This window comes from Eriocheir sinensis, chromosome 7 (assembly GCF_024679095.1).
Source record: "Eriocheir sinensis breed Jianghai 21 chromosome 7, ASM2467909v1, whole genome shotgun sequence".
NCBI classification, from domain to species: domain Eukaryota; kingdom Metazoa; phylum Arthropoda; class Malacostraca; order Decapoda; family Varunidae; genus Eriocheir; species Eriocheir sinensis.
In genome coordinates, this window is record NC_066515.1 from 1517389 (window position 1) to 1535496 (window position 18108).

Sequence of the window (18108 nt, forward strand, 5' to 3'; positions counted from 1 at the left end):
AAATGGTGCGTCTTGCCAGGAATTCACTCGACGGAGTGGCCTGGTCCACAGTAGTATGGACTCGCTCAATACGAGCATATGGCGTTGTCGATATCTATACAGGCGAACAAAGACACTGAATAGTGACTTGGAGAGGCGTGTCAATGCCTTTGGTATCACGAACCTTCGCTGGTTCATGGGATATCGCTGGAATGACTTTATGTCGAACCAATGACTATATCATAAAACTGGATCGAGCCATGTTACAAGCTTGGTCCGTGAACGCCAACTCCGGTATATGGGTACGTGACACGCTTCCCAGACGTAGTTCCTGCTTATAGAGTTGTTTTGGTAGAAGACAACCATGAATGCCGGAGACCAAGGGGACGCCCAGACAACTGCCCATACGCTGACGACTCCATTGTGCATTTTTCAAATTCTTTCAACAAAAGACCCTCTCAACAGACATTACATGACTCCAGACTGTAGGCTGCAGAACGCTTAACCTCAGACCTTGCTATCATTTCCGATTGGGGTAAAAGGAACCTTGCGTCCTTCAATGCCTCAAAAACCCAATTTCTCCACCTATCAACTCGACACAATCTTCCAAACATCTATCCCCTATTCTTCAACAACACTCAGCTGTCATTTTCTTCAACACTAAACATCCTCGGTTTATCCTTAACTCAAAATCTTAACTGGAAACTTCACATCTTCTCTCTCACTAAATCAACTTCCTCGAGGTTGGGCATTCTGTATCGTCTCCGCCAATTCTTCTCCCCCGCACAGTTGTTATCCATATACAGGGGCCTTGTCCGCCCTCGTATGGAGTATGCATCTCACGTGTATGGGGGAGCTCCACTCACATAGCTCTGTTGGACAGAGTGGAGTCTAAAGCTCTTCGTCTCACCAGCTCTCCTCCTCTTGCTGATAGTCTACTACCTCTTAAATTCCGCCGCCATTTTGCCTCTCTTTCTATCTTCTATCGATATTTTCACGCTGACTGCTCTTCTGAACTTTTTTTCTAACTGCATGCCTCCCCCCTCCCGCGGCCTCGTCGCACACGACTTTCTACTCAATCTCATCCCTTTACTGTCGAAATCCCTTACGCACGAGTTAAGCAGCATTTTCACGCTTTTATCCCTCACGCTGATAAACTCTGGAACAATCTTCCTTCACCTGTATTTCCTCCTGCCTACGACTTGAACTCTTTCAAGAGGAGGGTATCAGGACACCTCTCCACCCGAAATTGACCTCTCTTTCGGCCACTCTTCTTGACTCTTTTGCAGGAGCAGTGTTTAGCGGGCTTTTTATTTCATCATTGTTTCCTTTTGTTATGCCCTTGAACTGTTTCCTCTATTGTAAAGAAAAAAAAAATCATATATATATATATATATATATATATATATATATATATATATATATATATATATATATATATATATATATATATATTAAATCAGTTACACAAGCTGTTCCGTCTAGTGTCACGGGGCATAACAAGATGTTGACCGCCTTCCTGACAGTATCTTGCTGAAGCAGAGTGAATGTTTCAAAAGTACTTTACAACATATACCACATGTTATTTTGAGTAACAAGACATTTATAATGTGTGCGGTGCAACTACACGTTAGCAGCTTCAGTTCCTTTGCCTGTTCTAATTGTTTTATCATCTTGCTGACGTTTGCTGCATTTTTTTTTTTTTTTACAACAAAGGAGGCAGCTCAAGGGCACACACAAAAAGAATACAATAATAAAAAAAAAGCCCGCTACTCGCTGCTCCTAAAAAAGAAACAAAAGAGGTGGCCGAAAACAAGGTCAAATACGAAAGGAGAGATGTCCTGATACCCTCCTCTTGAAAGAGTTCAAGTCGTAGGCAGGAGGAAATACAGATGAAGGAAGATTGTTCCAGAGTTTACCAGCGTGAGGGATGAAAGAGTGAAGATGCTGGTTAACTCTTGCATAAGGGGTTTGGACAGTATAGGGATGAGCATGAGTAGAAAGTCGAGTGCAGCGGGGCCGCGGGAGGGGGGGAGGCATGCAGTTAGCAAGTTCAGAAGAGCAGTCAGCGTGGAAATATCGATAGAAGATAGAAAGAGAGGCAACATTGCGGCGGAATTTAAGAGGTAGAAGACTATCAGTATGCGGAGGAGAGCTGATGAGACGAAGAGCCTTAGCTTCCACTCTGTCCAGAAGAGCAGTGTGAGTGGAGCCCCCCCCACACATGAGATGCGTACTCCATACGAGGGCGGACAAGGCCCCTGTATATGGACAGCAACTGTGCGGGGGAGAAGAACTGGAGGAGACGGCACAGAACGCCCAGCCTCGAGGAAGCTGATTTAGTAAGAGATGAGATATGAAGTTTCCAGTTGAGATTTTCAGTTAAGGATAGACCGAGGATGTTTAGTGTTGAGGAAGGTGATAGCTGGGTGTTGTCAAAGAATAGGGGATAGTTGTTTGGAAGATTGTGTCGAGTGGATAGGTGGAGAAACTGTGTTTTTGAGGCATTGAAGGACACCAGGTTCCTCTTGCCCCAATCGGAAATAATAGTAAGGTCTGAGGCTCAGCGTTCTGCAGCCTCCAGCCTTGAATCGTTAAGTTCCTGTAGGGTGGATCTTCTATTAAAAGAAGCTGAGTAATGCAGAGTGGAATCATCGGCGTAGGAATGGATAGGACAGTTCGTTTTGGAAAGAAGATCATCAATGAACAACAGAAAAAGAGTGGGAGATAGGACAGAACCCTGTGGGACACCACTCTTAATAGATTTAGGGGAAGAAGAGTGACCGTCTATCACAACAGAAATAGAACGGTCAGAAAGGAAACTGGAGATAAAGGTACAGAGAGAAGGATAGAAACCGTAGGAGGGTAGTTTGGAAAACAAAGATCTGTGCCAGACCCCATCAAAAGCTTTTGATATGTCTAGTGCAATAGCAAAGGTTTCACCGAAACGGGTAAGAGAGGATGACTAAGAGTCAGTTAAGAAGGCTAGGAGATCACCAGTAGAACACCCCTTGCGGAACCCATACTGGCGATCCGATAGGATGTCAGAAGTGGAAAGGTGCTTTTGAATTTTCCGGTTAAGGATTGATTCAAAAGCTTTAGATAGACAAGAAAGTAAAGCTATAGGACGGTAGTTTGAGGGATTGGAGCGGTCACCCTTCTTAGGCACAGGCTGTATGAAGGCATACTTCCAGCAAGAAGGAAAGGTAGATGTTGACAGGCAGAGGCGAAAGAGTTTGACCAGGCAGGGTGACAGCACGGAGGCACAGTTTTTAAGGACAATAGGAGGCACTCCATCAGGTGTTGCGTCACAACACAACTAACCTGGCAGCTAAGATCTTCCTTACTTCTGAATTTATGATATTTGTGACATCAAGCTGAATGGCCACTTGTGTATCGTATCCACTAGATATATATGGCCATTTGAAGTTGTGACGGTAACGCATACCATTTGCTCATTGTGATTTTATTTTCTATCCATCTGATGAGACCGTTTCGTTCATTAGCTCCTTGGCACATTTCCCATATTCTTTCTCATAAATCATGGGTTTGGACTTGTCTGCAATTTCTGTTTTTGTTTGAGTAGTGTATCCTGGCGAGAACTTCCCAACTGCTTTATAAAAACTGAGGATGTCCTACCAGTCTGACTGGGTGGTCGGTAGGCATTACTGTGAAAGGCATTACCTAATATGTTTGAATTATAATTAATGTTGTAGCCCCTTTTTTATGGTTTCATTGACTTTCGACATACCTAAATTAGTGCAGTATCACATTAAGAGCACTGTACACACATGTTCGTCAACTTTGTTAGTGCAACAATACTTTTTTTTTTACCTTATGTTCACACACTAAAGCCAAGACTTGCACAAGAAACATAAATAACCAACTACAGTATATTTAAAAGCTAGCATTTGGACTCTTTTATTACGTTCGACCCACAGCACTAGTAGGTTTTCTTGATGGGGCCGGGTGGTCGGCCTCAGACCGTTAGAACTGCAGGCAAGTGTTTTATAGTGGCGCCATTTTCTAAGCTGACACTGCCCCCGGTGATTCACTTGACCCTATTTAGAGAATTCCTCTGAAAGGGCGGACCCCGTTTGGGGCTCGGCTCAAAACCTCTAATTCGAGCTAATTGTACGCGGTGGCAGCATAGAGCAACTCACCATGCATGCCCTGGGTCATTGTGGTGAGTGAGTGATCTTGAGGTGAGCTCATTTGTCATAGGTGGTGCTGTAAGGTCATGGCAGACTGAATTAGCTATCCTTACAGTAATCACTTGTCAAATTTTCTAAAGTAGACAACAAGCGACTCTCGGCTAGATGCCACACGTTACGAGACTGTTTATTTTGTAACAAACATCACCCAAAAAGAATGGAGTTTGAATAAAAGTAAATTTTATTAACGGCTTTATGGTTATTAGAGGAGTACTCTGATATAGGTTCCATGCTCTTTTCTTAGTCTCATAATGCAGTATGATGTTGACGTTTCTCGGCCACTTCTCGGCTTTCCCATAGCCGAAGCCCACGGGTTAAGAAATTTACACCAAGTAGGATATTCTAAATGTGTTCTGTAACTTTGCATGTAGGGTAAATTAGACTCACACAATACATTTGTCTTCATTTATCAGCGAAAATGAAATTTCTAACGTAAATTACGTGGCGTCTTATATGTAGGTCGCTAGGCAAATCCGTACCTTTTATCATACATGAATGCTACACATGTAACAATGTTTCTACTTTTTCATGTGTCTAACTTCCAACTTTCCTACCGAGTGTGATATTCCCTGACACATTTTCCTTTTTTTTTTTTTAAGTACAGGAGGCAGCTCAAGGACAACAAAAAGGATGTTTAGAAAAATAGCCCTCTAATCGCTGCTCCCTTAAAAGTGGTAAGTAAAGAGTGGCCAAAAGAGGGGTCAATTTCGGATGGAGAGGAGTCTTGATACACTCTTGTTGAAAGAGGTCAAGTCATAGGCAGGAGGAAATACATACGAAGGAAGGATGTTCTAGTCTACCAGTGTAAGGGATAAAATAATGAAGATGCTTGTTAGCTCTTGCATAAGGGGTTTGGGCAGTATAGGGAGGAGCTAAAGAAGAAAGTCGAATGCAGCGTGGCAGCGGGAGGGGGGGAGGCATGCAGTTAGCAAGTTCAGATGAGCAGTCAGCATGAAAATATCGATAGAAGATAGGAAGAAAGGCAACATTTCGGGGGATTTTAAGAGGTAGAAGACTGTCACATCGTGTTTGACTACTTTGTGGAACAACCCAGTGTTCATGGAAATCATATCGGGAATCATCTGACCTACTACTCAGTCTACCTCGCTTGCCTTGGCATGGAGGCTCAGCATAGCTTTCTAGATAGAAGCGTACAAAGTTGCGCCTAAATGCTAGATCCATTTTGGAGTTGCCAAGCATTGTTGATTGCAACATCAATACAATATGTCACAATGCTGGCATTCCATTTTTTACTCTTTATTGCAGTTCTATATTTTGAGACATTCTGGTCCATTCTGCTAACTCCACCCACATGTTCATTATATATCTTCACCATATGTGGTTGCTTTATTTGAATCATTTCCTTTTCCTTGGCACTGTAACGTGTTGGCATGGAAAATGGTTCTATGCCCACTCCATTTGAACACACATTTACCACACTATTGCCATTCCAGCAAGATACAATTATCCAATCTTTTTCGTGTCTACTCTTAAATCGTACACACCTCTTTCTTTTTCAGTTCCAATTTCTTTTCAAGTGGACCCTTTTCGATTATGTCATCTCGTACGGTGCCACTTCCTTTTACTGATAAATCTTTTAATGCGGCCATTGTCTTTACACTGGTAAATAAGTTGTCAAAACACAAGTGGTTCGCCTGTTGGCTGGGAGGTAGTAGTGTCTGGACAAACTTTGTCACAAGATATCATCACAAACCAAGGCTGCTTTCTGTTTTTTGACTCTTTCCTCAGTAAATCTCAAACGGTCAAACCACACTAAGTAGCCTAATACATATGTTACATACCAAACTTTGCAGCCAAAGCGAATTGGCTTTCCCTGCATGAATTGTTCACAACCATGTTTCCCAAAATATGCACACATTGACTAAACATCTTTCTCCGGTGATCTAAGAGTGGTCTTACTTTTGCAAATTTATAATTTTTGTCTAACTGATTGTTTTCAGCAAAATGAAGATCCCTAAATATTGGTTCAAATCTAACCATTCTCTCGGCATTGGTGACCAGGTGGTTTTATGTATCAGCAAATTTTTCCCAAAACATTATCCTCCTTGGGAGCGATACATAGCCACTGAGAATCAGTATTCCTAAGATTCATCTTATTTCCTCAACTGTAACCTGCAGGTTTAAGTGTTCTCGGGATGCATACCTTATTACTTTTGGTTGCAATAATGTTGCTCAGTGTTTCGTCAAAAAACAACTCAAAGTATTGTGATGGACTCTGGTTTTTGGTTTTCCGATTTTCACATTTATCATTATTTTAGAGAAAATAGTGGCATTCTCCCATGCAGCAATGTTCCTCTTTACCCATTTTCTTTCAGCGTTGGATTTTGTTTCTTTCCTTTTGGTTCATACTGCTCATCATCCATAAGATTTTCATCATCCAAAACAGCAGGAGCTCGAAGCATACTTCCAGGCAAATTGTTTATTGCTCCTCCTCCATCCTCGTCACCAGTGTCATCAGAAACATACTCAATAGCATTATCTACTGGTTCAACCAAACTTCGCAAGATGCTTAGCCTCGATGGGTGTGTGGATTTGCTGTAAAACCAGCTTGGCTGGAATCCATTGGAAATGATAAAATGTATCACATTTCAAATATTACAACGAGTGTAAGTTTATATATATATATATATATATATATATATATATATATATATATATATATATATATATATATATATATATATATATATATATATATATATATATATATATATATATATATATATATATATATATATATATATATATATATATATATATATATACTGTTTCTAGTGCTTATACACCAAGATCCTATTGCTCGTAACATTCGTAACTATCCTTGTTAAATACTTATAACATATGATGCACATTACTTCTCATTTCGTTAAAAAGAACAATATCATCAGATAATCCAGATGCTCGAAATCTATAGTAAAAGAGGCACGCACAGTTGGGAAATTTGGAGAAGAGGGAGAGAAGGCTCAGGAGATAATGGAGGGGAATGAAGTGGTCCGAGAGAAGCAGAGGGAGGCAGGAGCCAGTGTTCCCATTCCTTGATATCAGAGGGTCACCAGCTCTAGACGCAGCCAGGTGCAATGTCAACTCCAATCTCCCCAAAAGGGCCGCCAGCAATAAGAGGTGACGTGCTGAATCTAAACTAGAAGAACATCTACTGGGCCAAGTGCTACATGCAAAAAACCCACAGAACAGCACCATGTGCCCTCACGTGGAACCCGTTGCCCTCTCTGACGGCGTCATCCACGACCTACTGCAGAACCCTGGCACACGCCTGCGGGGGGAGGGGTCTCCTGATCTGTCGTCCTGGTCAACTACTTAGGCGCCTTGCGCTGCCTCAAGCTGTCCAAACTAAAGGGGAACAAAGACTTTGTCTACGAGGCCCGCACGCTACTAGCCCTCAACCGCGGCTGCTAGGCGTTAGCGACGGGAAGAGCCAGGAACTTGCCCTGCTTACTTCCTACTGCGGCGAACACACCTTCGAGGCCCTCCCGCGCCTGGCGCCCACCGATGCCGGAGTGCTGCGCGCCTTCCTTGATCTGTGCCGCGCCCTGCAGCAGGTCCACGTCCGCGGCGTCATGTACAACGACATCAAGGCCAACAACGCGGTGGTGAGACGCGATCCTGACAACAGTCACCTGCACGTCTCCCTCATCGACTACGGCTTGGCGCGGAGTTAAGGCCACACGCTCTCCTAAGAGCCATACGACCATTCTTTGGTGCCCTGGATGCCAGTGGATGGCCCCCGAGGTGGTCGAATGCGAGCCCCGCCAGCCTGCAGGAGACATCTATTTCCTGGCCTGCATGCTGGACGAGATCCTGTCACACTGCACGGCTCTGTAGTTGGTAACGTTATCAGATTATGGTGATAATTTTACGTTCAGAACACAAACAGCACTTAAACACGTGTGCCATCTCTTGGATCGCTGCTCCGTTTGTTCGAACCTCAGGTGTCTCGGACTCACGCTGGGGTTGGAAGCGACGCAGGACTTTTGTCCGCGACTGTACATAAAGACCATGTGGAGTACGTTCAGTCCATTGGGAATTCATTTGCGGATGATGCAAAGCTCCACAGTAAGACCATAACCTCCTCAGGTGCAGAAAACTACAAGAGGATGTCACCAAACTACTCGAATGGAGCAACAATAGGTTACTGCAGTTTAAGAAATATAAATGTAAGGTCATACACCTCGAGAGGGGATATCCTGAGTACCAGTACCACATGTGGAATACTCCATTATCCGCTGCAGAGGAAAACAAATAGGAGTATCCGTTACCCCAAACCTAAGGGAATTCATCTGGAACCAAGGCAGCGTGCCAGCTCCATGGTGGTAATATTAAGGAAGACCAACACCTACCTGGACACAGTAATGTTTGTCTCGTTGTACAAATCCCTGATCAGACCCCGTTTTTAATATAGCATCCAGGCATGGTCCCCGTACACTCGAGGAGATAAACAAGAACGGGTAAAACGGAGTCACTACATTGGTCCCGGAGCTGTCACACCTGCCCTACGAGGAGAGGCTGACTCGTCTAAGACTAACAATACTGCAAGAGAGGAAAAAAGGAAGAGACGTGATGTAGACTTTAAAGATCCATGAGTTTAATTCACTTAGGAACGGTCATCTCCGACAACTTGCAGGACGGAGTTAAAAAACACCAGAGGACATAGCCTAAAGCTAATAAACCCCAAGCACAGAACGTCAAAGAGGAACAATTTCTTTAATGCGAGAGTTACAGACCAATGGAACAGTCTCCCTGAAGATGTAGCCGCGAGCCAGTGTGAAGCTTTAAAAATAAATATGACCGATATTTTTTTTCACAACAAAGGAAACAGCTCAAGGGTACAAAAAAAGGAAACAATAATAAAAAAAGCCCGCTACTCGCTGCTCTTAAAAAAGAATCAAAAGAGGTGGCCGAAAGAGAGGTCAATTTCGGGAGGAGAGGTGTCCTGATAGCCTTCTCTTGAAAGAGTTCAAGTCGTAGGCAGGAGGAAATACAAATGAAGGAAGATTGTTCCAGAGTTTACCAGCGTGAGGGATGAAAGAGTGAAGATGCTGGTTAACTCATGCATAAGGGGTTTGGACAGTATAGGGATAAGCATGAGTAGAAAGTCGTGTGCAGCGGGGCCGCGGGAGAGGGGAGAGCATGCAGTTAGCAAGTTCAGAAGAGCAGTCAGCGTGAAAATATCGATAGGAGATAGAAAGAGAGGCAACATCGCGACGGAATTTAAGAGGTAGAAGACTATCAGTAGGAGGAGGATAGCTGATGAGACGCAGAGCCTTAGACTCCACTCTGTCCAGAAGAGCTGTGTGACTGGAGCCCCCCACACGTGAGATGCATACTCCATACGAGGGCGGACAAGGCCCCTGTATATGGATAGCAACTGCGCGGGGGAGAAGAACTGGCGGAGACGATACAGAACGCCCAACCTCGAGGAAGTTGATTTAGCGAAAGAGGAGATGTGAAGATTCCAGTTGAGATTTTGAGTTAAGGATAGACCGAGGATGTTTAGCGTTGAAGATGGTGATAGCTGAATGTTGTCGATGAATAGGGGATAGGTGTTTGGAAGATTGTGTCGAGTTGATAGGTAGAGAAATTGAGTTTTTGAGGCATTGAAGGACACAAGGTTCCTTCTGCCCCAATCGGAAATGATAGCAAGGTCTGAGGTTAAGCGTTCTGCAGCTTTCAGCCTGGAGTCTTGTAATTCCTGTTGAGATGGTCTTCTATTGAAAGAAGTTGAATAATGCAGAGTGGAGTCGTCGGCGTATGAGTGGACAGGACAGTTTGTTATGGAAAGAAGATCATTGATGAATAACAGGAAGAGAGTGGGTGAGAGGACAGAGCCCTTTGGAACAACACTGTTGATAGGTTTAGGGGAAGAACAGTGACCGTCTACCACAGCAGAGATAGAACGGCCGGAAAGGATAGAATCCGGAAGAGGGTAGTTTAGAAAGCAAAGACTTGTGCCAGACTGTATCGAAGGCTTTCGATATGTCTAGCGCAACAGAGAAAGTTTCACCGAAACGGCTAAGAGAAGATGACCAAGAGTCAGTTAAGAGAGCAAGAAGATCGCCCGTGGAACGCCCCTTGCGGAACCCATACTGGCGATCAGATAGAAGGTTAGAAGTGGAAAGGTGCTTTTGAATCTTCCGGTTAAGGATTTATTCAAAAGTTTAGATATACATGAAAGTAAAGCTATAGAGCGGTAGTTTGAGGGATTGGAACGGTCACCCTTGTTAGGCACAGGCTGTACAAAGGCATACTTCCAGCAGGAAGGTAGATGTTGATAGACAGAGACGAAAGAGCATGACCAGGCAGGGTGTCAGCACGGAAGCACAGTTTTTAAGGACAATAGGAGGCACTCCATCAGGTCCATAAGCCTTCTGAGAGTTGAGGCCAGAGAGGGCATAGAAAATATCATTTGGAAGAATCTTAATAACAGGCATAAAGGAGTCAGAGGGGGGGATGAGTAGGAGGAATATGCCCAGAATCGTCCAGGGTGGAGTTCTTACAGAAAGTTTGAGCGAAGAGTTCAACCTTAGAGACCGATGAGACGGCAGTGCTGCCGTCAGGGTTAAGGAGAGGAGGGAAAGAGGAAGAAGTGAAATTGGAGGAGATATTTTTGGCTAGATGCCAGAAGTCACGGGAAAAAATAGAAGAAGCAAGGTGCTGACATTTTCTATTGATAAAAGAAGTTTTGGTAAGTCGGAGAATAGATTTGGCACGATTCCGGGCTGAAATGTAAAGGTCATAGTTAGCGGGAGTTCGAAGGCTCTGGAACCTTTTGTGAACTGCCTCTCTTTCTTTAATAGCACGAGAACAAGCATGATTAAACCAAGGCTTTTTAGCATGAGGAGTAGAGAAAGAACGTGGAATGTATGCCTCCATTCCAGAGACACCTCTGTGATGCGCTGGGCACACACAGAGGGGTCTCTCTCCTGGAAGCAGTAATCATTCTACGGGAAATCGGAAAAGTACATCCTCAAGTCGTCCCACCGAGCTGAAGCAAAATGCCAGAAGCATCGCCTCTTCGGTGGGTCCAGAAGATGTACAGGAGCGATAGGACAGTAAACAGAAATAAGGTTATGATCGGAGGAGCCCAACGGAGAGAACAGTTTGACAGAGTAAGCAGAAGGATTAGAGGTAAGGAAGAGGTCTAGAATGTTGGGCCTGTCTCCAAGACGGTCGGGAATACGTGTAGGGTGCTGAACCAACTGCTCTAGGTCGTTGAGGAGAGCAAAGTTGTAGGCTTGTTCACCAGGCTGGTCAGTGAAAGAGGATGAAAGCCAAAGCTGGTGGTGAACATTGAAATCTCCCAAGATGGAGATTTCAGCGAAGGGAGAATGAGTCAAGATGTGCTCCACTTTAGAATTCAAATAGTCAAAGAATTTTACATAGTTAGTAGAGTTAGGTGATAGATAAACAGCACAGATGCATTTAGTAATAGAATGACAATGAAGTCGTAGCCAGATGGTGGAAAATTTAGAAGAGTCAAGGTCGTGGGCACGAGAGCAAGTGATGTCGTAGCGAACGTAGGCGCAACATCCAGCTTTGGATTGAAATTTAGGATAGAGATAGTAGGAGGGAACAGAGTAGAGGTTGCTGTCAGTAGCCTCAGAAACCTGTGTTTCGGTGAGGAAGAGAAGATGAAGTTTGGAGGAGGAGAGATGGTGTTCCACAGAATGAAAATTAGAACGAAGACCACGAATGTTTCAGAAATTGATAAGGAGGAGGTTCGAGGAGCCATCAGGACACCTCTCAAGTCGGCAGCCAGAAGGGGAGTCCTCCCTGGGGGAATTTATGGCCCCCCCCCCCAGGCGGGGACTCCGAGGCAGTGTTATTTTTCGCCATTTTGAATTTTGAATTTTGGGAAAAGGTGTGTGTGTTGTGTGAATGTAGTGTGGTGTAGAAAGAGAGAGGAACTTTCTGTAGAGAGCATGCTGAACTGCTCTCTGGTGTTGATGAAACAAAAGGAAAATGGTCAGTGAGGACATGGGAAGGGTCTTTGAATGGCTTCAGCAACCTCCTCGCTTCCTATAAATCCTCACCGGGAGTAGCTCACGCCCGTTCGGTAGGTGTCTTCCTACCTCCTCCTACCATGATATGAGGCTATGATCAGATAAGAGGGACCCTTTACGAGCAATGGCTCCCATGCCTCTTGCATCATCACTAATGGCAGATAACGCATGCCGTCAGGTACACATTGCCCACCACTTGGCAGACAACGCGTACCATCTAGTGTATAAAACCCACCGCTTGTGTGACATCATATACCACCAATCACATAACGCACACGAGATATACACAACACATACCACAGCTACATGACACCTGCATGTCCATTAGGGACATCATGTAAATATGTGTCACTTGTAACACCCACACGTCACTTACCGCCAGGTACCAGGTAGTCTTGTATGAGGGTGGGTTGGCGTCCACATTGCATGTGAAGGTGACGTCCTCTCCTTCATGCACCACTACCGAAGCCGACCTACCACCCAGCTCCAGCGAGGCTACTGGCGGATCTAGGGGAGACAGAGGGGGAGGTGAGTGGCGGGTGTGATGGTGACACTGATCCCTTGGGATGAAATGAACAAATGGGGTAAGGGCGTGGGGCTGACGGGGGAAGTAGGTGTGGGGAAATGAGATTTGTAAAAAGGGAAAACATGTATGTAAGAGATGGACGAGTGTATTGAAAAAAAATGTAGCAGAATTCAATTACATTCAACAGATGGTGCTGCCGTTCAGTACGTATTAAGTAGGTGGTGCAGGTTATACATTCCACGTACCGAGCGGGCACAGGCTGACGAGACTAGAGAGCGTGGCTGCACGACGCGGCACATGTTTTCATGAAAAAGAAGGTATAGTTCCAAGGCAGATGACAGTGATGACGACGACGAACTAAGCACAGGTAGGGAAAAAATGTGTAGCGATAGCGGAGTTACATTCATACCATGACCCAGCATTGCGAAAAAAAAAGTTATTTGCCCAAAGCATAAACACCACTATACATAATACTCTATACATCTTCATGTTACATGATGCATAGCGCTTTCTTTCTACTCAAACAATGAGGATGACATTGCAGAGACTATCCACTCCTCTGACGAACTGTTAGTCGAGGAAAATTGCAGCCAATGTGAGTCAGCGAGAATGATGCTTCTCCTTTATCTCTCTACATGGTAAATGCAGAATCAGAAGCCACACTGACACATCACACATTCTATATAATGCCGACTTGTATAATACATCTGAAGATGTGACGAAGCTAGGCTACTACGACATATTATTGGTGAACAGATTACGTAACACACACACACACACACACACACACACACACACACACACACACATACGCGCGCGCGCACACCCTCACCCGCGCGCGCACACTAACAATATAAATATATATATATATATATATATATATATATATATATATATATATATATATATATATATATATATATATATATATATATTTTTTTTTTTTTTACAACAAAGGAGGCAGCTCAAGGGCACAGAAAAAAAATAAAAAAAGCCCGCTAATCGCTGCTCCCATAAAAGAACCAGAAGAGGTGGCCAAAAGCAAGGTCAAATTCGGGAGGACAGGTGTCCTGATACCCTCCTCTTGAAAGACTTCAAGTCGTAGGCAGGAGGAAATACAGATGAAGGAAGATTGGTCCAGAGTTTACCAGCGTGAGGGATGAAAGAGTAAACATGCTGGTTAACTGTTGCATAAGGGGTTTGGACAGTATAGGGATGAGCATGAGTAGAAAGTCGTGTGCAGCGGGGCCGTGGGAGGGGGGGGAGGTATGCAGTTAGCAAGTTCAGAAGAGCAGTCAGCGTGGAAATATCGACAGAAGATAGAAAGAGAGGCAACATCGCGGCGGAATTTAAGAGGTAGGAGACTATCAGTAGGAGGAGGAGAGCTGATGAGACGAAGAGCCGTAGCCTCCACTCTGTCCAGAAGAGCTGTGTGGGTGGAGCCCCTCTACACGTGAGATGCATACTCCATACGAGGGCGGACAAGGCCCCTGTATATGGATAGCAACTGCGCGGGGGAGAAGAACTGGCGGAGACGATACAGAACGCCCAACCTCGAGGAAGCTGATTTAGCGAGAATATATATATATATATATATATATATATATATATATATATATATATATATATATATATATATATATAGCTGGAGTAGGTAGGAAGACACCTACCGAACGGGCGGAAGCCACTCCCGGTGAGGTATATATGGGATGTGAGGAGGGTGCTGAAGCCCCCCAAAGACCCTTCCCATTACCTCACTATCCGTTTCCCTACTGTCTCATCTACACCAGAGAGTAGTTCAGCATGCTCTCTATAGACAGATTATCCCTCTATCCACACCACACTACATTCACACAACACACACACCTTTTCCCAAAATTCAAAATGGCGTTCAATAACCATGCCTCGGAGTCCCCGCCTTGGGGGGGGACCACAAATTCCCCCATAAATTCATTCCATAAACACAGCTCTCTTGGTCACAGTAGAGTCTAAGGCTCTTCGTCTCATCAACTACCCCTCCTCTTACTGATAGTCTTCTACCTCTTAAATTCCGCCACCATGTTGCCTCTCTATCTTCTATCGATATTTTCATGCTGACTTCTCTTCTGAACTCGTCTCCATGCCCCCCCCCCCCCCCCCCCGGCTCCGTTGCACTCGACGTTCTACTCTAGCTCATCCCTATACTGTCCAAATCCCTTATGCAGGAGTTATCCAGCATCTCCATTCTTTCATCCCTTACACTGGTAAACTCTGGAACAGCCTCCCTTCGTTTGTATTTTTTTCAAGAAGAGTGTATCAAGACACCTCTCAATCCGAAATTGACCTCTCTTTTGGCCACTTTTGTGGGAGCAGGGATTAGCGTTCTTTTTTTTTACACTTACTTTTTGTTGCCCGTTAGTTGCTTCCAGTGGTGTAAAAAAAAATTGATAGAACACCGTATTGGCCATGACAAGTACCCTCTACTTATAAGCATGTTCATAACAAACTTCAACATAGAAAAGGGTTGAAACGCACAAAGCAAAAAACTACCACTCCAACCAAAGTCAAGAGGAGAAAAGTAGATGACACTGTAAGCAATGAGTGTAAAAAAGGCCAGTTTTGAAGATCAAACTTGACTATAATAAATGACTTGGCGTGTTGCGACACCCTCGCCCAAGAGTGATTAATACCTTTGAATGGAGGGGGAATCAGGAGTCACATCATAAGATAAATGCATTGATATGTGAATAATAAACCCTAAAGAATCATACGATAACAGGTCTGGGACATTTTACAGGTATTTGATTGCGCTATGACACGAAAATTGGAGAGAAAAAAATCGCTGTTTTCTCAAAACTAGGGGTAATAATATATAAAAGGCATCTCCTTTATTTTTTTTTTTTGCTCGATTACTATAAACCTTTAGGATTGAGAACTAGAGATGTTATAGAACAAGGTTAGTACGAAATTACCCCCTCCCCCATTTTTTTCCTTTTTTTTTTTTTGGCATAATAGTGCAAATAATCTTGACTGCAATGTTTCCATTATCTTTCATATGCGGCTAAATTAAAAGGTTTTAACATTTTTTTTCCTCATTTTGTTACAAAGGCTGCAAAGTATTTTGTGCGCAAAGTACAAAAAAGTGCAAAAATGGCGTAGTAGATAAACTTCATTTTTTTTAAACAGTAAAAGAAATCATCAATAATAATAAGAAAAAAAACAATTCGTTCTATTTTCGGGTATGATGATGAGGGCATTAATCTTCATAACATAATATTATATCGAAATCAGGCCCCTCGGGCTGTTTATAAATGAGGCGGATTCTTCCCTTAAGCAGGAATTTTTCGCATGCGTAGTAGAAAAATGCTTGGAATGTGTGCCTCATCCTAGAGACAATCACCTTCGGCGGCGATAGGCTATTACTTTATGTCGCCTTTACCCGTTTAAGCAGGGCGGAGCGGGGCAGTCTGTCCTGAGACCAAGGATTGAAGCGGTAGAGGAGAGTCTGTAAGAGGAAGAACGCTGAAGTTGCGGAAAGCCTGTGACTATTTCCCGAAAAGGGCTATGGGAGTGGCCCCCCTCCCTTCTGACACACGTGCGATGTATGCTCGATGGATGTAGTTTCGAGTGATAAGCATGACTTTTGTTTCCTACGACAGGATGCTGATCTCCCCTCTGTTGTTAAAGAAGAAAGTTTGTCCCGCCCATTGCTGTAGAAAACAATGTTTTTATTTTTTTAAATTTTTTTACAGCAAAGGAGTCAGCTCAAGGGCATAAAAAAAAATCAATAATGAAACAAAAACGCTAATCACTGCTCCTTAAAAGAGTTAGAGGAGTGGCCGAAAGATAGGTTAATTTTGGGAGGAGAGGTGTCCTGATACCCTCCTCTTGAAAGCGTTCAATTCATAGGCAGGAGGAAATACAGATGAAGGAAGATTGTTCCAGAGTTTACCAGCGTGAGGGATGAAAGAGTGAAGATGCTGGTTAACTCTTGCACAAAGGGTTTGGACAGTATAGGGATAAGCATGAATAGAAAATCGTGCGCAGCGGGGCCGCGGGAGGGGGGGAGGCCTCAGGCATGCAGTTAGCAAGTTCAGAAGAGCAGTCAGCATGAAAATATCGATAGAAGATAGAAAGAAAGGCAACATGGTGGCGGAATTTAAGAGGTAGAAGACTATTAGTAAGAGTAGGAGAGCTGATGAAACGAAGAGCCTTAGACTCCACTCTGTCCAAGAGAGCTGTGTGAGTGGAGCCCCCCACACGTGAGATGCATACTCTACGAGGGCGGACAAGGCCCCTGTATATGGATAGCAACTGTGCGGGGGAGAAGAACTGGCGGAGACGACACAGAACTCCCAACCTTGAGGAAGTTGATTTAGTGAGAAAGATGCGAAATTTCCAGTTAAGATTTTGAGTTAAGGATAAACCAAGGATGCTTAGTGTAGAAGAAGGCGTCAGCTGAGCGTTGTCGAAGCATAGGGGATAGGTGTTTGAAAGATTGTGTCGAGTAGATAGATGAAGAATTTGGGTTTTCAATCCATTGCTTGATTTATTTTTTGTGTCCATTTCCATGAGCTATCGGGGAGTGTAAAACAATGATTCTCACAATGCAGTACGGTTAACCACGACTCACTTGTTGCAAGGAGGTTTCGCCATAATAGCCAAACTGTCAATATAAATATTAGTTTAATAAAAGTTTGTAATTATCTATCTCGTGTTTTTTTTGGGTTGATAGTTGCCACAGCGATGTCGCCCGGCTGTGGCTTGTGTCGCTGTTCAGTGTTCGATATCTAATCTGGAGAGTTTTCTAATGCATATCATGATAAAAAATAAAAACACTGATTTTCTTTGCTTAGCTTAGAAAATAAATAATTGTGACCAGCGCAGTCGAACGTATGCGGAAACTAAATGAAAACCATAACCTTCTCTCACAATAATGTATATTGCATTAAAAACTAGGATGAACATTTTATGTTAAGAAAAAATATGTTTGTGCGTAGTTCAGCAAGATGTCAGTTCATGGTTATTCGCTCCCCGAGCCTCACCGCCTGCAGGGACGAGGCAGCTGCCGGGCGGGAACACACAAAGCTGCTGGATGATCTCCGAGTCATGTTAATCCCACGAGACCTCAGGAGGCCTGGAGCGTGGCGGGGGATGAAGGGTGATGACCTTCACCGGGAAGGAGACGTCGCCGCTGCCGACAGACGCTGAGGTGTATTAGGCACGGGATTGGCGACACGATGGACTGATAATTATGTCTCGAGTTCGACGTCCACAGATGACGACTTTCCCGCAGCTATGATAATCTTGTATGTTAGAATTTCACAAGATCAATTTTTCTTAAGACGTAAATTTTTCTTGAGTAAACCTA

General features: G+C 43.9%; 1 protein-coding gene across 1 annotated transcript in view; it reads right to left on the reverse strand.

Annotated features, from left to right (window-relative positions):
• LOC126995271 (neural cell adhesion molecule 1-B-like) overlaps positions 1-13180 on the reverse strand; it is a 49018-nt gene extending 35838 nt beyond the window's left edge. The window contains exons 1-2 of the mRNA XM_050854759.1: positions 13168-13180; positions 12609-12739 (exon numbers count right to left, since the gene is read on the reverse strand). Coding sequence (XP_050710716.1) covers positions 12609-12739; positions 13168-13180 — 144 coding nt within the window. The remainder of the gene's footprint in view (positions 1-12608; positions 12740-13167) is intronic.
• Between the last annotated feature and the right edge of the window lie 4928 nt (positions 13181-18108).